Source organism: Atta colombica, unplaced genomic scaffold, assembly GCF_001594045.1.
Source record: "Atta colombica isolate Treedump-2 unplaced genomic scaffold, Acol1.0 scaffold47, whole genome shotgun sequence".
In the NCBI taxonomy this organism is placed as follows: Eukaryota; Metazoa; Arthropoda; class Insecta; order Hymenoptera; family Formicidae; genus Atta; species Atta colombica.
In genome coordinates, this window is record NW_017259536.1 from 3,503,283 (window position 1) to 3,527,228 (window position 23,946).

Below are 23,946 nucleotides of genomic sequence, written 5' to 3' on the forward strand. Positions count from 1 at the left end.
GAATATAAACGACAAGCAGCGAGAGCTTTCTGCGAGTAAACATAAACCAGCGGGGGTTTAACAGGAAGTAGTGTATTCGAGCATTATCATAATTCTAATCACAGTCACGCTATCTCAATAAAAAAAAAGAAAACGAGCGTGCGGCATCTAATCTCCGCGCTTCCTCGCTATCTTGTATCTCTCTTAGGCTCGGAAATATCTGCGGGAAGAGCATAGCTCTTCCTGAAGAGAGCAGCAGAATGAGAGAGGCACTACCTTCCGGAACTATTCTTGGCTCGCGAGGAGATCGCGGCGGAGGAGGAGGAGGCGGCTGCGACGCCGATGCTTGTGGAGGTGATCTGACCGTTGCTCGACACCCTGGGTTGTCGCGGAGGCGGCGATCCATTCGTGGGCGTCGAGCTCTCGGACGAGAGGCCGGAGTCGTCGCGTCCATCCTCGGCGCCGCCGCCGGTACCGTTCTCCAAGTTCGCGGGGACGCGAACGCGCGTTGGCAGACCGGTGGTGCGTCTCCGGGCGCCCTTCGAATTCTCGGCCGACGTGGAGGCCATCGTCGATTTGTTCCCTCAATCGGATCGTCGGTCGTTTCCCGGTAATCGCGCGCGAGTCATCGGCCGTCCTGGTCCCGTGCGCTTCACCAAGTCGAACGCGGTTCGCCAAGTCTCTAGCCGAATGAGCGCGAGGATAATCGAATTTCTCGGGAATCTCTCGGGAACTTGTTAAACTTGTTGTTGACTTGAGCAGAAGGAGGAGAACCCAATAGTTTCCTCGTGGATCTCTTCGAGTTTCCTCCTGGAGGAGATTTTCTCGACGTGGCCGAATGGTCATATATCACTGAACGTGACAGTCGGAAAGCTTCAACCGCAGGAATAGGATAATGTAAATAGAAGATGGAGCACGGACGGCATATTTAGCTGGATGGGACGGAATGTGTCGTTTTACGTGTCGACAGAGGACAAGAGGAGGGAAACGTGCAGCAGATTGAGAAGCGAGAGGCGTTAATGGAAGGAGCCTAGTGGAATACGATGAGTAATTCGGTAGACATGCAGTTGCCGCGGTCACTTTCCCAAGTTGCACGTCCGGCTTATACGCGCCGAATTACGCGCGTTCCGCGTTGTGCGTTTCGCAATCCTCGCGCTAAGTTACGCGAATTCGAGCGGTGCCCCGACACGGGGATGCCGTGTTATCCGCTCGCCGATGACATCGCAAATGAAACTGCAAAATGAGATAAACGTAATGTAAACGGCAACTCGCAGACTTGAATCTATGAATAGATGAACGGGAAGAATAAAAAATAAATAAATAAAAAAATAGAAACCCAGTGAACGCGATAGTCAGATCGATTCAGATCGTCACTCGGATAGCGGTAACGCAATATTTTGCGGGTTGACTAACGAGTTCTTTTTTTTTTCTTCCTTTCGATACACCGCAAGTTATTTGCGTTTGTAAATTATCGAATGTGATAGTTAAGCGCGTTGGAAAATTACGTTCCTATTTAATTAGTTTCGCAAAATGAAATAATTAATGTACTTATTTCACATCATCTCATTTCCTCGCAATTTATCGCGTTTCCAATGTAATCCGTTCGTTAGCGCTTCCGTTCCTTCTTATCTTTTTTTTTCTCATTTTCATAACAATCTCAGACTAAGAAGGAGTTGAGTCATCCTATCGAGTGAAAGTTATCCTACCGGAGCGTTTGCTATTTTTCTACCAGAGTGCACGTTTTATCGAACTGAATGATTGTTACACAAGTGCGATTGTCACAAAAGTGTCATCCTAACATTCCACTTTTTCCTGATTTCCCGACAAAATTTTATGATTTTCTCTGATTTCTTTCAATATTTTTCTGTATTTTTGTCTTGATTTGGATGCCGTCAAATATTTTATTGAGACAGCAATTTAATATAGCAATATAAATTACTATTAATATCGTTGATACATTTAAGCACACTGTTTGCATTTAATTATTAGATTTAATTATTAGGTATTCTAAATACGTAGATGTGATAACGCATATTAAACTTTTTTCAATAATTTTAATTTTCTAGGAAATTTTGCAAAAAATTTTCCCCGATTTCCGATTTTGTGGCAGCCCTCAATTATATACTTGATTCCTTTTTTTAAAAGAGGAATACGATTTCCTTTCAATAAATCAATTGATCAAAATTAATTGATTATTATTTAATTTCAGAGGGAAATCAGACTATCCTGTCGCAGGACTTTAAGAGCTTTCGCGCGGCGCAATTTTGACACCACCGACGCTCCGCATGAGCGAGTTTCTGCTAATCAAATTAAATCGATTTATTGTAGAGACTCAGAAAGTATCGGTTAATATTTTATGAGACTATTAATAAACTCTGTGAATCTTAATGCCACGGTTAAATATACGACTGCGACCTCGCGTGTTCCAGTATGACCGTGCTTCGTTTCATCATCGCACTATCTTGAACTGGGAAAGATTCACGTGAACGACGATTCCAGAGAAAAGGCGATAAGGGCCAAGAACACGACTTGGAAACGGTCGCGAACAAAGGAGGACTCAGCGTCGGTGCCGAGTTTCACCTTTTCTACCTGGACTCGGCCGAACTCAACGTCACGCTACGTCCCCTCGCATAATTCATGACAGGCCGGGATCAAGGATTCGCTTCCCGGCGTGGAATCATCGATGCCTGCTGCAAAAACGAGAACTCTCACGATTCACTGGATCTCACACACAAGACGAGTAGATTTTTTTTTTTTCGGAGCGATCACTTCGCGTTAGGAGACCCGGTGCGTCGCGCGAGACGCGAGGCGTTTACTTGCTGGGCGTCGCATCTAGGTATCTTCAACGGTCTTCTCGTCGAAGAGAGATTTCCTCGTGAACGCGACACGAGGAAAGTCCCCCCCATGTGAGAGATACACCGTTCCGGGTGAAACTGTAACGCCGGAGTGACCTGCGACGGTCACCGGCAAGGTAGACACAGAATCAGGATCACGAAGGATATCCTCCTCCGCGAGGGGATATACACAGGGAACGCGTGCGCACCTCGCACTACGGCGATGAGCTGCGGTTCGATATCGTCGCGGTAGACGAGAAGAGAGGAGAAAGAGAAGTCGGAGAGGTAGGGAAGAACGGTAGGGGGAACAGCTGCAGACAGCAGGGAGAAGGTGAATGCAAGAACGGTGGGGGTGATAATGCAAAAAGCTGCGAGAATTATTACAATATCGGAGTTAACTATACAGATCTTGTCCATGAAATACTTGCAGGACTTCCAAACTCGTAATCGAGAGTTTTCCGACATTTTTGCTTTTTCCCTGGATGTATTGCTTTTTGCACGTAACTATAATTTTAAACTTGGATATCCTTTCATTTTCTCAATCGGAATTTCAAAGCTAATGCGTATCTCGAGTACTTTCAGGAATTCGCAAATAGACTTATGTCCGTTTCTATTTACTCTCTAAAGCTTTTAGAGGTGAATCTTATTCTGAAAAGTGAAAGCTCACCCTTGGGCCATCGATGTAAGATTAACTTTAATCTCGGTTCGATTTTCTTTTTATATTTTTCTAATTCTAAAAATTAGAGAAAGATAGATAATAAAATTAGTTAAATCGAGATTAAAGATTGAAAATTGAGTTCATTTTTTTTCAAGACTTGCTCAATCGGACTTGCTCAATTTTTTACTTGAGAATGAGATTCCATTTCAAAGAATTTAGGAAGTAAATTAACTTCTTGATTTAACTTACTCTTTCTAATTCAATAAATGAAAAAAAGATAAAGAATATTAAACTGAAATTAAAGTTAATCAATATAAAAATGGATATTATTACAAGAAACAACGTAAAAAAGTAAAGCAATCAAGAAATAACAAATTATTAAATTCACATGTTATTCTCGTCCAACTCAATTAGGCGCGACGCAATAGATATTTCATCAACTGTCAGTCCTATTGGACAGCTAAAGTGATCTGTTAAAATTAATATTAGCTAGGTCAACGACTAGCTCTACTTGAAGCAGAAAATAGCTTTTATAGAGAATAAATTTGTACATTAAATCGATATTATCTGACTAAGTCGTTCCGCATCTCCTAATATATTTATATACATAAATAAGTAAAGAGTTGTGGCATGACTTGGTCAGTCAATATCAATTTAATATACGAATCAATTTTCTGATGACAAATCAATTTCGTGATTCAAGTGCCTAGTCAGCAACTAAATGAGACATCGAAGGAAATCATAACAATTAATAAGAATTTGTTTCCGAATCATCGAGAGATATTTCAGTTAAAACATGATATTGTTTTAATGTTTCAGAAGGTCCTTCTTTTTATCGAGAAAGCATTTGTAAATCAGCCCAACAAAAAGGATCCGTTTGCGTCTCCGGCGAAGTAAACGATCAATACCCTTCCCAGCTAGTCCCTTGGCTGTTAAAACCTCGGCTTATAACCGTCGTCTATCCTCCTTCACTTTGCCCCTCGACGCGATTTTCTGCCGAACTTGGCTCCGGCGGCGAGAATTCAGGATTTATGAGACTCCGTGAGGTTTTCCGTTCCTGGCAGCCGCTGGTACGCACTTCTTCGTTTTTTCACGAGCAGTCTACCGGAATCCCGCATCCTTAGGGAATTCTTTCTCTTTCACCAAGCACCCAACAAGTCTGCTCACGTTTCATAATAAACGAACCAGGAAAGGGATCAGTTTCAGAAAGTTTTTTTCTTAGGTGTTCTCAACATCATTGTTTGTTTTTATACGTGAATGTTTATGGCTACCGTTAATTAGCTAATTTACTTAGAAATGGCGAGATAGATTCTTTCGCACGTTTATAGCTTCCAATATGCAAACAACTCGCTCAGAGATTATTGGTGGCACTATTTTCTGTCGACTGTGATTATCGCTGAGAGAGGTTTTAGTAAATAGACCGAAAGAATTCACCGTTACACAATAAAACTGCACAAGGAAGTTCCATACTTATATCGTGTAAGTTGTTTCCGCTACGACGAGCGCGACTTATCCGAGAGAGCAACACCTTTGAAAATGAAAATTGCCGTGCACTGTTTTCCTTCAGAAAGAATTACATTGTTGTCGTACAAGGAACTTCTAAAAGATGTGTTTCATCGAAAGAAGAGAAAATCAAGGAAATAAGATTAATGCCTGTATTTTTTCCAATTTTAAATTTAAATCGATTCGACTATTATTCATCGTCGTTCCTTTTCTAATTCTTAGAACTGTGCCCGTTTCTATCAAAGTTTAATTTTAATCTTAGTTTAACTCTTCGTCTTTTTTTAGTTTTAAGAATTAGAAAAAGATGAAGAGCGAGTTAGACCGAAATTATAATTAAACTACATTAGTAGAAAGGGTCTGAGCATAAGAATTGTCATAACACTTACTTAGAGATTTAAGTTGTAGACGTAAGTAACTCATAAGCTTTGCCGTACGACTTATTGCCGTCTCTTAGAGACACGGCAATAAGTTGTACATCATATGGGAAAGCTTGTGCGTTACTTATGTCTACAATTTAAGTCTAATTGTAAGTAAGTGTCACGACATTTCTTGTGCTTAGACCCAAACGGGCTTAATGCTTGTTTCCTCTAACCTACGACATAAAATATTATACGACATGGAATATTTCAAAAATATTTTCAAAATATTAATATTAAGATTTAAAATAGTTCAAAAATTCTTCATAAAATCTTTCTAAAATACAAATATTCCGGAAATCAAAATTTTTGGAATATTCTCTTTCTTACAATATTTGTACAATATTTCTAAAATATTTTAATGTAATATTTTAAAATGTTTTACAAATGTTCACAAAATATTTCTGAAATATTTCAAACTAATGATTCATAAATATTTCATACTATGTAGAAATATAGATAAATTTCAATCTTGGTTCAAGTTACTCTTCATCTTTCTAAAAATTTTTAGAATCTTTAAAATTTAGAATTTTTAAAATTTTTTACAAAAAAAAATTAAGAGTAATTTGAACAGAGATTAAAGTTAATCTACATTAATGGAGATATGCATTAGATTATTAGAAGACTACTTTGAGGAATCTAGCAAATTCCTTCTTCTTTTTCCATCTTCGAGCGATGTGCACTTAATTTTTTAAGCACATACATTTCGTTGACAAGACATTACGTCGCAACCTAATCAATATGTGCTTTTTACGGCCGCGATCGATACCGCCGCGGATTTAAAATTCTGCACTATAACACGGAAGACGAATTACGAAAGAGGAACAGAAAAATACACGACTAACTAGTAACGCTCTGATTAACGAAGAAATCGTACTATTTGGCTCGTCTTCGACGTACCGATTGGCTTCCGGCTATCCATCTTTGGATTCCTCGCCGTTGGCGAAAAACGAAGGCTGAAAAACATTGATCCATCAATATCTATCCGTTTCACGTTCCGTTCATCTTTTAGCCTTGAGCGAGCATCGTATTCGGCAAGTCTCATTATATCACGGCCATGAGTACAAGTCTGTCATACGCCATCTGAGAAAACCGGTTTACACGAGCAAATTACATCTTCTTCTTTTTTTTACACAATGGCCAAGGTCGTAATAAAGTGGGAGCTGACTAAGTGCTTAACTCCTTGTAGGACTAGCCTTCCGATTAATCCAAATCCAAATAAAGGTAAGAGACACACTAATAATGGCTGGTTCATAATCAGTTTTTATATTTAAGATACCGTCTTAAATATAATCTTAAAATGTCATAAGTCAATCACAAAATTGTTAGGACCTTAAGACATTACTTATATAGACGATCTTGAAATAAAAATTGATTGTACTAAAGTGTCGGCCAATTATTGTGTCGTTTAAATCCTTGTTGTGTCGGAAAATTCTTGGCAATATAATAATTTTAAGAGTAAGAGTATATGATAAAAGAATATATAGACAAAATATCAGGCGATTATTGCGTTGTTTATGAAAAATCTATGGCAATGTAGATAACTGCGCACGACACAATTTTTGTTGTTTTCCATAAACAATACAGCAATCGGCCGACACTTCGGCCTGCGGCACATGTTGGATTGCTCGCGTTTTAGTAAGTTATTACAATTGCATCACAAAACGCAGAATTTCTAGAAATTTACTAAAACTCAAGTAATCTAGCAAAAAATAAGCATTGTGCCGCAGGAGATTTAAGTCTACAGTGTGCTTTTACTCTAATTGTTTTCCACAAACGATACAACAGCCAACATTTTATCTATAGTCTGCTCTAACTTGGTTTATTCCCCAAATCTAAATCTCATATACTACGACAGAGATGAAATGAAAAAAGAAAACAAGTAGTCCACGAGAGGAAGTGTGTTTTAATTAATGCAATGGAGGTCGATATATATGCTTACAGTAATATACGAGGAAGACAAAAATACGATACATAGTCATGTTTAATGTCGTCGTATTGCCGTCTTCTAGAACTGATCGCTACACCACACGCTTTTCTCTCTCTCTCTCTGTCTCTCTCTCTCTCTCTCTCTCTCTCTCTCTCTCTCTCTCTCTCTCTCTTTCCTTACGTTGCCCAAATTACATCTTACAAATTACATCTGAGTACACGCTTGTGGATATAAATACTTGCAGACATAAGTGTCGCGAAACGTAGCTCAGCATGACGGCGGCAATTCAATGCTAATACAATTCTAAGGTGGACTGATAGTTCATTAAGGAGAGTAACTTACTGGATATTGCGAGATATATATTGGATACTAGAATGCTATTGTCAGATTGATCTTTTCTAAGTACAACGGGAGGTTATTGGAACTGTAAGAATTGTACAGAAAGGCTGAAATTAAAGAAGATAGTAGCAACGTAAGAGAAGACGAATGATTCTACGGAAGAAGTAGGAGTGAGGCGATTTCAGTAAACTGCCATTCAAAATTCAGAATAGTAGCAATATGTTTCTCGTAAGTACTATGCTAAGTATAAGTGTATGTTGCATTAATATGTGTCATTATTGCGCATCGCGTAATCGCGATTCTCCGCATACATATCTTAAAGCGATGCGTGATCGCAGAATTACGCGAGCTCTTCAAACCGTCTGGCTTCTCAATGCACTTCCCCGGGCTCTTGAATTGAAATAGAAGGTAGGTGTTCAAGAAAATTACGGGTTATCTCGATTCTTAAATGCCACGTTTCGTGAGCAATTCTCTTCATCAGGGCAAGAAACAACCTATGTGTGATACTCGCTCTGATAAAGTGAATTACAATGTTCACAAAACATTGGTATTTAATAATAATGATAATCAACACAGAAATGACCCGTAAATCGCCTAACTTCTTTGAAGAGAAATAATATTCGTATATATCTATTAAATATCTATTAAATATCTATTAAAATCGTAATGTGAATACATGCTGAATTTTTAGTGTTTTTGCAACACTAAAGATTCTGCTTGACTGTTTAGAGTCTTTATTTTCTATTTGTGGAATAATTTAAAAAAAATTCCTAGAAAATATTAACAAAAGTACACGTGATTTTTTTTCCCATTCCGCAATCCAGCGTAGAACTTAAATAGAGCGTTTACATTGAGATAAGTATCTATATAAGCGCAATAACCTGCCTCATTTCTAAGAGAATGAGATCCATTTGAAAAAGAATGAAGCTCATGATTATAATTGAGTTTCGTTCATGCTAGGAATCGAAGATGAGAAATAACGGTGTCTATACGGCAAAAAAGGAACGATAATGTGAAGGAACATTTTGTGGACACGGTTATGACGAAGGAGAACGAGAGACCGAAGAGAACATGCATCTTAATTATAATATTATTATAATATAACGGCAAGCATCCAGAAAACTGAAAAAATTGAAATAGTTTAAAGTCGCATGTGGACGCAATGATACTCCAAATTATTGATTGATTGACGAAATGGAATACACACATTATCACGTATTGTTAATACATTATCATGTATTGTTAAATTAAATATTGTAATCAGTTGAAAAGTTGCATGCATGTTCTCTCCTTCACAGTAAATTCGAAAAAGGAAAGGGAAGGGGGAAGAATAACATTGAATCGATTCATCAACTCTCTTCTACGAAACTACGCGTTTACACCTAACAAGCTCTCTATAATGCCACGAGTATACGATTAATTAATAGCTGTTTGATAGCGAGTGTTAAAGGAGTTACCCTTTGTATTACGTATCAGTAATACGTGTTAAATAGTATCAATGGTTATCATTTAAAAGTGACGGCCGTTGGGATGACTAGGATGAGGACTAGAGTGCATCTACTCGGAATTGAACATCGGAATCGGCTTAGAAAATCACCGATGCCGACAGGACGACAATTTTGGAAGGATTTGGCCAGCACGACCATCGTTATTGGAAAAATACGAAATTAGAAAAATAATCTCTATCACCCACGCCACCAGACGCGCTCGCTTAGTGCCAGATACACCGCTAAGAATTTCGCGTAAACTTCTCCGTACGGACGAAAGATCACTTTAAACGAGTCCTTGCAGCGTTGTAACCAGGACGCAACGAGGTGACTTGTAAACGGCGAACGGTTTACATGTGTCGACGGGTTACTCTCTCTGTTCGGCACTATGCTTTGACTACATCTCGACTATACTTGAGAGAACTCGGTAATCTTTGCGATTATAATAAGGACGCACTGTAATCTCAAAGAAGTTACCTGATGCCTTGCATCGTGAAATCACATCAAGCTATATTTCTCTCAAAAAAAAAAAGAGAGGAATAAATTAACGAGACCAATTGATCCGCGGAGGTTGGAAAATATTTGAGGTAGATTTCCCATCTACATCCGGTTTAAGAAATTGGGCGGGATGGGACAGCAAATAGTTATTAGTTGTATATATTAATATTTTCCTCAAGATAAATTAAAATTTTTCTCTCGAAAATAAGAAAGACACGTAACATAGCATGATAAATAATAATTACATGAAATCTGTTAAAAGATTTAAACGTATATCTACAAGTCTTAACAAGTTAGAAAATTATTAGACCAGAAAATTGCGCGTAAGAGAATATTCTTACATTAAGTAACAATTAATTGCGATGTAGTTAATCCTTCAAAAACTTAACAAAAAGACTTTATCGAACTATATTCTAACTTTGGAATAAACTTGGAAATGCTCTGTATACTGTATACTGAAAACAATTTTCCACGACATATCATCCCATTTTTTTCTTCATTTAGTCATGCTCTAAGCAAAAGTCACAAGCGCACAACCATTATCAGTCGCTAGATTTTCCAGTTGCAACACCGTATCGTTATCATCACTCGGATTCTTCCAATCACTCACTTCTTTCTCTCCCTCTTTCTCTCACTCTTAACAACGTCTGTCTTTAACTCGTGAGTGGTCACGCCATGAACATCACAAAGCACGACAAATAAAAGATCATTATTTTTTTATTTTTTTTCCACGATATAAAATATCTCATCTTATCTCGCAAAACTCACACACTTTCCAATATCTTCAGAAAACCTCGCAATGAATTCATTTTAATTTCTTTTTTTTTTTTTATTCTTTCCTTTTTAACAAGACGCGATCACTCACGCGTTAAGCCTGCGTCCGTGTATTATTATTACTGTATCTCGGTAATCGGCTGCGTGCGGTTATCGGTTTTGCCTAGTCGACATTCAAGGGAGGACCGGCGGATCCCGCTCGCTAGTTAGGGTATGTCAGCTGGTAGTAGTCTCCACCCGCCGAGTCCTCATCGGGGATTTGCAATTGCTTCACCCGTTTTACTAGCGCGCTAGAACACAGAATACTGTCGCTGAATTGTGGCGTCTCCTGTGGCGGATGTGTGCGGGCATGTTCATTTTATTTACTTTACAATCAAGGAAGTAAAAGACCTTGCGACATACATCTCGTAGTGTAAAGTCTTATAGGGAAAAATAAAACACAGACATACACAAGAATCCGGTTGATACATTGCCAAAAATTCATAATATTTTCGTAAAGAGGAAAATTTCTTGCAGCAAATTAGCAGAATTCCTTCTACGAAAACATTATTCAATATCAGCAGTGAATCAATGTACTCTTGTAAGCGACATTTCTTCCCTATAGACTTGTATATATTATTCAATACGACTTGCAGAAGAAAATATTTATACCCATTTTCATCAATGTAGATAATTTTAATCTCGGTTCAACTTACTTATTCATGTTTTTTTAATTCTAAGAATTAGAATAAGATAAAGAGTAAGTTGAACTGAGATTAAAGTTAATTTACTTTTATAGAAATGGATATTAGTCTCTCTCTATACATCTTTTTACGACCACACACATTGAGTCCTGCTGATGGTTATCACCGTTAATGAGGAGCAGAACGAAAAATGGCCTGACGAAACGAGTACATGATGCCACGTCTTGATGAAAGCTTCAAGGGTATGGCTTGAAATCAGATGAGATCGAGGACAGGGATGAGGACGGGAATTCGAGAGCAAATCTAACATATACTTTACAAAGTGTATACTTCTTTTCTCATTCACCGAGAAAGTTATCGAGTAAAAAGGAGCTAGCAACGTGAAAGAGAGTAGGCTGTTATGCGCATATGGCCATGACGTGCTCGAAACTTACACGATTCGCAGTAACGCGATCGTTATTGCATGTGATACCATAAACTGAAATGTTGTATTTCATGCTCCCGATATGAAAAATATTGCTTCCTTTAATTAAGAGATAGATAAAACGAAGCTTTATGTGCAATCTCCCCACGCGATGTGCTTAATAATTTCTGTAACTTCCTTGCGGTTAATATCGTTTCAGAGTGTGGATTAAAATTGTAAAATTGCATATACAATCGTATATCTACAATAATATATGATGAGTATGGGATATGAAAAGAATTCTAAAGGGATATTGTGTGACACTCTTCCTCTCCAAGACTTTTGTTAATTAACTCTCGTTATTTAACTGATCGAAAAGATAATCATATTATAGAAAAGAAACAGAAATCTGGAACATATTATAATACAGCGCGCATAAGAAAATTAAAACGTCACGGGATTACCCAAAAGATTGAGTTTTTTATGATATTGAAAATTCAAATAGTGCAAAAGACGCAATTTTCTCTGATATGAAATATTGGCGTTAAGTATAAAAATCATTTAAATATTCTCACCTGCACACATCATTAATTTCTCATAATATATTCACCTTTACAGAATTTTTTGTACACAAAAGAAATGATATACAAAAGATTCGAAAGGTCATCCTGATCAAAGTTTAAGAATATGACTTACAACTACAGTGGACACAGACAGCGGATATACATAAATTTAATGGTTGGATGACACATTCTTTGTCTTCTGCGTACAGTATACATACTTTATCGACTAACTATATTATAACATCGACCAGGTACTTTTTCAATCTTCCTACACAGTCTTTAGTTAAGGCCTGCTACAGTTTCTGCACTGTATTACAGTCTCTACTCATAACTCTGCTATAAACGCATCGAAATTAATTAAAATTATGTATTCAAAATTATAATCAATATCACATAACTAAAAAAAAATTGAAAAGATTGATGCAAATGTGTGTATACAGATTTGTTCAACACACAAAAACAGAACGATGTTGCAATTAGAATATCTACAAAGTGATACAAGACAAAAAAGCGATACATAAATAGAAATGAGACAATTGTACTTGATTGGATTTTATCTATATATGAAAGAATAATAACATCGAGAAAAAATAACAACATCAATGAGAAAGCAGTATTCCTTTGCCCCGATTAAAGGGGAGGAACATCTTTGTATGATTTACATATCATTTACAAGTACGTCACGCGTTGTAAATTTAACCGCGAGATAATGTTACACTAATCATTCTGAAGAAGCATCATGCATCACGAAGTTTTATGTTTCGACAACAACGCAAACATGAAAGGTAGTGAAAAATGTGAATACACACCCGGATTCGGTGGTGGCCTGATTGTTAATGTTACCGCTGTTGATGGAATTGTTGTTGGCGGAATTGGAATTCACTTCCTCCATATGCGCAGTGTTCAGCAACGAACTCCATTGCCTCATCACTTCTTCGCCCTGAGCTTCCAGCTCGGAAATTATAGTTGCGTCATCCAGTTCGTGCAACGCAGGATTGGAATTTAATCTGAAAGAGAAAGAAAGACAAATAATGATAATTTAATTCTAAAATAGCAAAATAGCAATATGTTTATTTCTCTATTCAAACTAATCTAACGTATCTTGCTTATCAAAAATTATATCACTTAATGCTAACCGCTGTTGTTCCTCGTAAGAGCTTGCGTCGCTGCCGTCGTAATCTAACATTAAATCATCCGACGCAATGGATTCACAGGGCGATAAAGTATCTACACTGCCTGCTCGATGCAAACGTTGCCCGTGATGAGGACTATTCATTACGCCTTTGATATGCACTCCATCTGTAACACAAATCACATATATTGTCAATATATAAAATATATATTTCAATAAAAAATATCCAACTACAACATATATTTAACAAAAATATATTCATTTCTATTCAGATTATTATTAAAATTCAATAAAAATTAAAAAATTTACACCTAAATGTATTTGAGAAGAATAAGAATAGCAAATCCGTACTCACTCTTAGAATTCGTCTCAATCAGAGTATGGCTATTCTCGGTGATTACTTGACCTCCCATAGCGGATTGCGTTTCGATTCTCGCTCTCGGGTTGTTGTCATCAAAGATCAATCCGGGTTGATCTGCGATTTCATCGTCGAAGAACTCTCTACCCTCGGACAAGCTGAGCGAGTTGGAGGCGTTCGTCGGCGTGCCCGGACCGTCGTCCTCGAGAGTGTTGTCCGAACGCTCGTGCGCGTGTTCCTCATCCCTCTTCGAGGGCTTTCCATCCGACTGCGTAATGCTGGCGGTAGGACTGTCAAATAGGCTGTCAACTGGTGAAGTTTCGTCATCTATTAAAGTGGTTGTTGTAGCAGCGGCAGCAGCGAATGCGGGATCCTCGATGGTGAGCAACACCGAACGTAGAGCGTTCTTCGATGTTGCACCGCTTTTCGTAGCAGCGGTGATTGCTTGCGCGTGCTGAGCAATAATGGAGTTGGTACGCTGATATTCGTCGCTGGAACTTAACGAATATTCGTCTGCCATAGCTTCACCGTGTCCATATTCGGGATCGTCCGAACTGGGAGGGCTAAAGTCTGATTTGATGGACGGGACCTTTTCTGTACGCGATCGATCTTTGTAAACCTTCTCCTCACTCAGACAACCCTCGTCATAGCCCTCTGAGGACGTAGTGGACATTGACGCGGTCGAGTCGGTGTATCTATTGTCCTTGTTAACGATTCGTTGATATTGCGTAGCTCGCTCTCGCACAAAGCCAGTATTTAGACTCATCGCAGCAGTTGCGAAAGATTTGGGCAACGGGATCACCGAAATTTCCGTGACAGTGCTGTCGTCGTCACGGACGTCTCTCACGTCAAAGCTTTTGCCGGATACCACCATGCGCAAGTTTCTTGGTCTGCCGACGCCGCGTCTCCTCAAAGAAGCATCATCCATGTAATCCATCGATCTGATTCTATCGTTATCCTCCAGACCGATCGGCTGGCTGCTGACACCCGAATCCTCAGTCACCGAACCTTCTTTCGAACTGGATGAGCCTTTCGACGTAGATATCTTTCTGCTTTGATTTGCTGCAGTCTTGGCGATCTTGGAATTCGAGTCGTTTATCCGTACGGCATATTGAGGTAGCGGCAGATGACTGGTGTGCAGCGTATACCTACTAATGGGTTCTGGAATGCCTGAGATTCGTTTGTTCGCGTCTGTGTGTTGCATCATCGAATTGCCGCCGTAAGCCATGTTATTCGATTGCGGCGAGCGAGATTTTGCTGGTACCGTCGTGCTGCACAAATGCTGTGGCACATGCGCAACGACTCTGTTTGGTTGTTGCTGTTTGACAAAGTAGTTCTCTTGTTGTTGCTGCTGCTGTTGCTGCGAATATTGCTGCAGCTTCTCCTGATTGTAGTGACTGATGCTGTGGCTGCTGCAGATGTCACCAACCTTGTTCGTGAATCTCGCTTGCGGCTGCCGATAGCCAAAGCGATTTGTCCTGACGCCGATACCACTCGAATCTTTTTTTGGCGGTGCCAGCCGTGGTGTCGACCGACCGGACGACGAATTGTGAATCATATTGCTATTATCATCGTCCATCATCCGTCTGCGATCCTGCTCCGGACCGGCCGACTTTGATCGTGGATGCAGCAGGCTCTTCTCGTTAGTAGTACCGGCGACATAGTTCGTTATCGGCATAGGAATCCCGCTGGTGGGTCGTCGCCTGAAACCGAAGGACATCGCGGTGCCGCGTGTGTGCGACGTGCCGCGCTTCGAAGAGCCCTGAAACGAAGATTCTTCATTAGAAATTTGTCATACAGGATGTCTGTGTGAAAAAACTGAGGGACGCAGAACACAATAAGACGATGATAAACGTAAGAAAAATTGCAAAGATAGAATTAAAATAAATTACATACACACATCATTCTTATCAGAGATTCTTTTAGCTTTTCCAACACGAATTATTTGTTAGAAATAATTTATTACGTCGAAGTTCTCGATGGATTTTCGTTCGATCTGTCTCGATCGCTATCGCGTTTCTACAGCCGTCACGAACAAAGTTCTTCGTAATCAAGATGTAAGAGCTGGGATTATCAGCAGTGTATCGTTCCTAGTCACGCATTAACGATTATCCGCAGAAGAAGATCAATATCCTACGTAATTCAATTTCGACGAGATTGTGATTAGATTGTGAAGTTTGCCTTCAGCCGATTATGTATTATAAATCTTGGCCATTTTATTTTTAAAACTTATATTTTGCTTTCTACGAATATCTCGGCATTAGATTGCCAAGTGCGCATACATACCGTACGCTCGTGAGGTTTCGGGATCTGTTCGACGAACCTTTTGCTTGGTTCCCGACTGCAACAATATTAATCGATATTCGTGTGCGGATTATATAACGGCGCGGTGCTGATAGCGCATCCCGCCGCGGACGAGGCTTTCCGAAACAATGTGCTCGCGAGCACCGCATTGTCCATGATCGAGATGACTAAGGAACGGCGGAACACCTCTGTGCGACTCGCGAAAGCCGTCTAAGCCGTCTGAGAATCATCGCGTACAGTGGTCCATTTGAACTCCAGAAATAGCGTAACAGCGGCTGGCAGATCGACAAATCTGGGAACCGTATTCGCGCTTTGGGCGCGTTCGCGAAGAGGCTCGAAACCTGACTCGTCGCTTTCAACACAGATGTCTCGTGACAGCCGCAAATCGACCGCGAAATCGTCGTCCTGATGATTACGCATGTGGTACACATCACACGTTATATACGGCAAATGCGTCATGTACGCTTATAAAGTAATACAATCTAAATTCGAGCTAAATTGTTAATCCGCAAACACAATTGAGTAGTAAGCCTTAAGTCTTAAGAAACAAATCAATCACAGTCGCATGTGAGAAGAATAATCGACTTGGTCAATTTCTTAAGGCTTAGTACTCTGTTGTGTTTGCGAGATTAAAGATAATGAGTGCTTTTCAGCAAGAGACACAGTAAATTTATCTTGTTGTTTGCCAATGTTAAACAAAGATGATATGATCACAATCTATTTTCTAATTTTACTAGAAACTGACGCGCATAATTTGCGATCATTAGCGATGACAGGCAGTATGTCACACTTGTCGGAAAGTATCAAATGTATTTAAAACTTCTTCGATCATATCTATTAATTTCCAAATATCAAGGATCATTTTCAATCCCCAAAATATAAATTGAATTTAACTATACTGACTTTAACTAAACGATATAAAAACTTGCGATTCAGGAAATCTTGGCAAATGACACTCTGATGATGTTATCGAAAATAATCCCGCCCGATTGACACTCGCACTGTCATGGCACCCTCGAACAGGTTCTCCGTGAAGAGGATTTGAAGAGAAGGAACACAGACGTCCTGTTCGGAGCATCCCTTACCGCAACACCGATGCCCTTCTCATTCTCCAGCGGGTCGTCTTCGCATCTCGTGCTGCCGTACCGGTATTCCATGACGAATGCTTCCGGGCCAATGTCACTGCCGGTCGTCGATCGATTTCTCACGGGGATTGACGGTCGTCCACCGTTGTTTTAAATCGCCATGCCCCGAATATATAATATTTTAGCGATGCGAGGAAAGTGTTCTTGCTCTTCTCTCTCGGAAGAGGCGCGAAAGGGATGGTACAGAATTCTCTTCGTGATCCGTCACATCGTAAGGATGGCATACGATGGCGAGGAAACGAGCGACAGCGCACCGACGTCGCCCTCCGTCGTCGTTGTCGTCGTCACCCCCGCGTTTCTCGCTCTTCCTTCGTCTTGCTTGTTACCTCGCGATTTCGGCCTTGTCGTGCTCGGGACGCGAAGGAAAGCGAACACGGGGATCGATCCGGCCATCTGCGCCGGCGTCGCGACGCCGACGTGCTCACGGCGACGCAGCCAGGGGCTTATTTTGCGGATGCGCCCACGTCCCAACTTTTACCCGGTATACAGGATGTTTCTCGAGAATTGCGAGAGGTGTGTCCGATCCGTTCGACTCATTTTGACCTCGAGATTACTTGTAGATCTGATAAAGACAGACAACTCGAACGAATCCTCTAATTTTCGTTGGTCAAGTGTATTCTGATTCGACGAAGCTGAATCTAAGCGGTCTAGAAACGAGTTCGTCCCTCACTTTTTTCATCAGGGTTGAAGACGAATCGATTTCACATCCCTGCCACCGATCGTTCTCATTTATATGGCATAGACGCACTCTGTATATGACTTGGATGATTCAACATGTTCAAACGTATTTGTTATCAGCAGGAGCGGTTCTTCGGAGTTTGCAACACGACAATTGTCTAAAATCGATGAAGCGAAGCTATTTCGCACAAATAATTCCTATTATTTTAGGGATCTCATTAGAAAGAATCGTGAAAACATCACCTTAGAATGATGCGAATCAATCTAAATCAAGGGACAATATTGATATAAAATTAGATTTGATTACGTAACATACACAAAAGAAAAACGATTTTATTAAAATATCTAAAAATTTAGTTAGATATGGATATGAAAGTAATTTTGTTAAACTATCAAATTACACACAGAAAAATATATACTGTATGAGCTGGGCATGAATTTGAAATATTATATTTTTATTTGAAAAAATAGTATTTGTAAGACAATTGTATTTTGTATCATTTCAATGCAACACATGTAAATATTTTGTATTTTGTATTTCATGGCAGCATATAAAAGTATTTTGTATTTCAAATATTAAGATTAATAATTAATGTTATTATTTGAATTACAAAGGATTTACAATTTTTTGATTTTAAATATAAAATACATAATAATTTTATGTGTTCCGCTGAAATACAAAATACAAAATATACTTGTATTGCAAAAACTGTATTTTAAATAAAAGTATTTCAAATACATATCCAACCCTGACTACAAATAACAATTACTTGTTTCAAATATTTCGAAAATTCATATATCTGCAAATCTATCATAAGTTTATTACAGTCATCAAATTTATTCAAAATATATTCTGGAATCTAGTAAGTTTGATACTTGAATCAAAATTATTAAATTAAAACAAATTCGATTAGCTTATTATTATATAAAGTCGCTTCTTCGATCAATTTTATAATATTCTTTTCTTAAAAGAAAATAAATTCTTGTTTTAAATACATGATAACGAGTTTTATAATAAATATTACAAATAAGACTATTGTTGTTTGTTAAAGATAATCATTACTTATCTAAAAAAAAAGAAACAAATTGAGTAATCATTTTTTAGAAAGAGAATAATATTTTTCTGTGTATGTAGGAAATATGACAAGCAAACAATTTTGATATTTTGACAACTAGATTATCCTACGTAATTATTTTAATAATTCAACAAAATTATGTTGAATTATGTATCTAGCTAAATTTTTAGATACTTTAGCAAAATCATTCTTTCCATATAAGTATACGTTTATAGAAGCTATCAGTTTTACGAATAAATAAATCGGTGAATTAATACAATAAAAATTTCCTAATAAATTCGAAGATTTTATCTTGTTATCATTTCATTTCGAAAATTTTATCTTGTTATCATTTCATTTTCTTCAAATTAGGATTTTTCACAAAAAGATTGATTTTGCTGAAGTATCTAAAAATCTAGCTAGATACAGATCTGAAAATAATTTTGCTGGATCATCAAAATAACTACAGTAAAAAGCTTAAACATTGACGATAATACTGAAAAAAGTTTTAATATTCTAGCAAATCGTATATAATTATTTTGATAAAAACAAAATGATTTTCAGATCTGTATCAGCTCACTTTTCAATACTTCAACTATTCTTTTCATGTTGCAATCGATGTTGCTGATAAGATAGTTAAGCCTTTGCGCTTCATGTCGCGATAACGCCGCGGACAAAGGAAATTTCGTAGATAAAGGTAAGAGTTCAGGTGATCGAAATGACTCGAGCGAATTTCCTTGTCCACAACGTTCATCGAAACTCTCGTACATACAACGATCATATATACACACGCGCGCAATCGTTTCACGAAGGAAAAGAAGAACTTCCGCTTTAAACGTAGACATCTCGGTTGAAATCTTCGATTGAAAACGCCAGCTTTTAACGAGAGGACATTGGGAAAACAATAGCAAGAAGCGGCATTTGATCCGGCGTGTGATTTCGCCGTGCGAATCGGCACGATCGTACGCGAGGAGGCGAAACAACGCGGGAAGACAATGGGGAGAAAAGATGAGAGTTCTCTCTCCGCGATTTCTCCTTCTTCGCACCTGAACCGTGCACGCGCCGCGGCCACAGGTTCTCTCTGACGTTCTCCAGCCTCTCTGGTTTCCGGCGTGGGGCTGCCATGCAATCCGCACGCGTGACGACGAACAATGGAAAGCACGTCGTCGTCGGCCGAAACGAGATCGGTCACGTGAACCGCGACAGCGGTTCCCCGAGTGAGCATAAAAGTTCTCACAAGAAACATATGAGGATTTTGTTAAAAGAATAAACCTCAATGAAATTTGAGAAGCGAAATCGTCTTGATTGTGAAAGCGACGATTAATGAATAAACATCTATTAATGAATAAACATTGGTTGATTCGCATGCGTATAAAAGAATTACAATAAGTTGGGTGCTGAAATTCGCTCGATTTAACGGATTCCTAGAGATGCGAACTCTTTACATGGAAACAACGGTTTTGCTAAAGTATATAAAATATAATTTAACTAGATGTAAGCCGGTATTCATATATAGCCAGATCTTATATTTAACAGTCTTAAGATATCATGAAACAATCAGAGATTGGTATTCATAGTCAATTCTTATTTTAAGATTCTCTGATTAGTTCATAACATCTTAAGACTGTACTTAAGACGGTCTTATCTATTATCTTAAATATAAGATCTGACTATGATTAGACTAGAGAACCGTATTAGCAGCTTAAGATATTACTTAAAACAGTCTTAAATTGAGAACGAATTATGAATACTGCTCATAGATCAGAAAATAATTTTGTTAGATTATCCAAATAATATAGGACGCTGCAATTGGTTATTCGAAAAAAAAAGTAAGATTCTTATTGAATATTAAATCTTTTTGCAACATTGCTTATTATGTTTAAGTTTCCTACATAATTATTTTGATGGCCTAATAAAATTATTTTCATCTATATCTAGTTATAAATTTTTTAATATTTCAACAAAATTGTCCTCTTCGTGCAGCATTTGCCGATTATTTTTAAATATACCTTCGCGAACGATTATATAAGAAACGCGGTTTGCGGGTTATCTTCGTGTCTTCGTGGAAAAAAACGATTTTACTGAAAATATCTAATTCAGCTAGATACAAATCTGAAAATAATTTTGTCAGACGATTAAAATAATTATTTAAGAACCTCGAGCATGATGATTTAACAAAATTATTTTTAGATCTGTATCCAGCTTAGATGCTTCAGCAAAATCATTCTCTCCGTGTTGATACATCATTAAACGCCAAAGTTTAAATATTGCGGTTCATTTTATCAGAACGAGAAGCAACCTGATATTGATCAGTATCAGGATCAATGAACTGCAATATTCGCGAAACGTCGGCGTTTAATAATATATCAAAACGCAAATCACGTAGCTACTTTTAAAAAAAAGTTACCTGTGTAAGCCTCAAAGGTATTATTAATTTATACTCAAATATGTGAAGGCTATTTTCTATAAGACTATATTTATCTACTCCAGTGCATCGACACTGGACAGGATGAAGTGCAAGTAATCGCTTTTAAAGCGATTTATGACATTTCATCGTATCATATCCGTTCGAAGATAATTAATTCGTCGCGATTCGTGCATGAGAAAGTTAATGCGAGCCGCGAAAGTGGAAATCGATATACCTTACAGGATACAACGGGATACGTTCGATAGTCGAATTATTCTTAGTTTCATCGTTAAAGGAGGCATTCGAGCATGCGAGTGATTACGCGGCGCTTATCTGCAAATCATTTATGAAAGCGTAGACTTCAATCGCGAATTAAAAAAAAAGGATCGACGATAATAATTGTAATATTTGCATTGAAATTGCACGCTCGAGCATTTAGATCGTGTAAAATGAAACTGATGTGCGGTACAATGTCGAAAGATAGCGAAAATTATCGTTATTCAACGCAATGTTCATTCATGTTGCAGTGAAATTCGAACGCAATATTCGGTCACGCGTCGCTGGCTATCATTTTTACAGAAAGGAACTGAACAGGTTGCAAGGTGGTTTGACGACACGGACACGGATGCGCGCGAATGATCTATTCATGGATGAAGCGCGATCCCGTTGCGGGTGGAATCGCATTTGAGAAAGGGCGTTGAACCTCGATGTGGCCTTCAGTCTAGCCGTCCGCGCGATCAGCTGGTTTTTCCGCTATACATGCTGAGTGTACGTGATACTTGGCACAGCACATTCATATATGCATATATACATAAGCGATATCCCTCGTGGATTGCGTAAATGCAATAAAGGCGGAAGCCAGGGACACACTCATGTTGATGATGAACTTCAAGTTCTATCGGTATTGATGTTATTGATTTCGTTTGACAGAAAGAAACAGCTTTGCAACTGTTGTAAGATTCTTTACTACGACTGAGATTTATCCTTAGTTTTTCACTGGATCTAAATGTACCTAATCAGCCAAGTCTGCTTGAACAGGTTTTTCAAAGCGTTTACTGACAAATTTTGTGAGTAGGAAAGTTTCAAAAGGATATCTATTGTATAAAATGCCTTGACAACAGAATGTCACAAAAAATATAACAAAATTTATTTATATTATAATTTGACAGCATTCGAGACAAAAATTGAAAAAGTTGTACATAGTTTGATGCAGATTGGCAGTAGAAATCGAGCAGGATCTATATTCGACAAATTTTGCCTCGATTTTTACTGTCAATCTGCTATTAAGTTATGTATTCAGATTAGCTCTAAACCTGAGCTTAATGCAAACATAGATGATACTGTTGCACTTTTCTCATTGAATTTGCTGCTAATTTGCTGGACAATTTGTTTATTCTGTGAATATAAATCAATCATATTAAATAGAATTGTTACAAATTCCTAAAATTCCATAATTTTTCCCTGACTTCTAGATAAAATTCTAGTTTTTCCCTGTTTTCAATAATCTTTTAAATCTTTTTGTATTTTCGTCTTGATTCAGAAACCGTCAAATATTTTGTTGAAAGAGCAATTTAATATAGTAATGTAAATTACTATATTAATGTTGCTGACAATGCTTGCGTTGAATTGTTAAATTGATAGTATTCCAAAATTACGTATGATATGTCCATATTAATATCCTTTAAAGTCAAGAATTTTAATTTTGCAGAATTTCTCTGATTTCCTTGATTTATGGCAAATTTCCCTGATTAAAGAATCTTACAGTTGCAAAACTGCTTTTTCTATTGCACGCACTCTCTAAATTCTTTGGAGTGGAATTTCATTGTAAATATTTCACTTTATTATAAAGAAATATAAATTTTAAACAACTTGTATACTCTCTAAATTCTTCTGAAATGATATCTCATTCTAAAGAATGAAAATTAAGTCAGTTTTAAAGAAGAGTATTCAATCTTTAAGAATAAGGTTTTATCGCTCTATAGGATGTTTTCTTAAATCATATAGCGCTATCCTGATTAAAAATTGAGTCGAAAAGTCTTCTTCTTCTTCTTCTTCATTTTGCAATTTTCGTGATAGTTAATGATTGAGCAGCCGGATATGCGCTTATTCGGCAATATTTAGAAATTAATATTTCGTCAACCATTGGAAAAATTGCAAAATTGTAAAGGACTTTTCGATTCAATTTTAAATTAGAAATAACGCTGTATGATATGTCCTATTTAAAAAGCATCCTGTATAGCGACAACATCGCATAGATGTTGAGACGGTGAGAAGCTCACCTGTTTCTGGGCCTTGTCCATGATACGGTACGAGGGTGAATTGTGATGACCGGATGCTGCGACGACGGCGCCCGCCTTACGAGACACGCATTGCCCCATATAGATCCGCCAACCTTGTTGTCCCAACACCAAATGCTGTTCACAAAAGAGAGTATACATTAATAAAAATATGAGTAAGTTTACTCTGTAAATACGCGTTCGTGCGCTTACGCTAATTGTTAAAGCCATTTAGAGGAGAGCACGTAAAGTTGAAGAAACCAAGATACCTCCGTGTAAATTAGTAGATAGACAAGAGTTTTTCCCTTAACACACGTTATTATACGCCCATATACCATCGATAACGATACATATAGCAGAAAGAGTTAAACTATGCGTATAACAATTCTCATCCTGATTGCACATCTGCCTCCCCATTCGCTTTCATTAACATTTCAGCTCGCAGTTGATCGATGGAGAATCTTCATTCGATAGAAGCGAAAATCATTAAGCGAAAAGAAAGTATAAATAGCGGAAGAATATAT

The 23,946-nt window shown here is 38.0% G+C and overlaps 1 protein-coding gene across 6 annotated transcripts in view; it reads right to left on the reverse strand.

The window, feature by feature from the left end:
- Positions 1 to 23,946, reverse strand: part of LOC108691571 — a 35,126-nt gene that overhangs the window by 6,554 nt on the left and 4,626 nt on the right. For 5 of the 6 annotated variants that reach the window (XM_018199373.1, XM_018199374.1, XM_018199375.1 and 2 more), the window contains exons 2-5: positions 23,426 to 23,560; positions 13,555 to 15,319; positions 13,204 to 13,366; positions 12,877 to 13,074 (exon numbers count right to left, since the gene is read on the reverse strand). In XM_018199373.1, coding sequence (XP_018054862.1) covers positions 12,877 to 13,074; positions 13,204 to 13,366; positions 13,555 to 15,319; positions 23,426 to 23,524 — 2,225 coding nt within the window. In that variant the 5' untranslated portion in view covers positions 23,525 to 23,560. Of the gene's footprint in view, positions 1 to 12,876; positions 13,075 to 13,203; positions 13,367 to 13,554; positions 15,320 to 16,946; positions 17,333 to 23,425; positions 23,561 to 23,946 lie in introns of those variants that run through there. The other variant, XM_018199376.1, reaches the window with a different exon arrangement.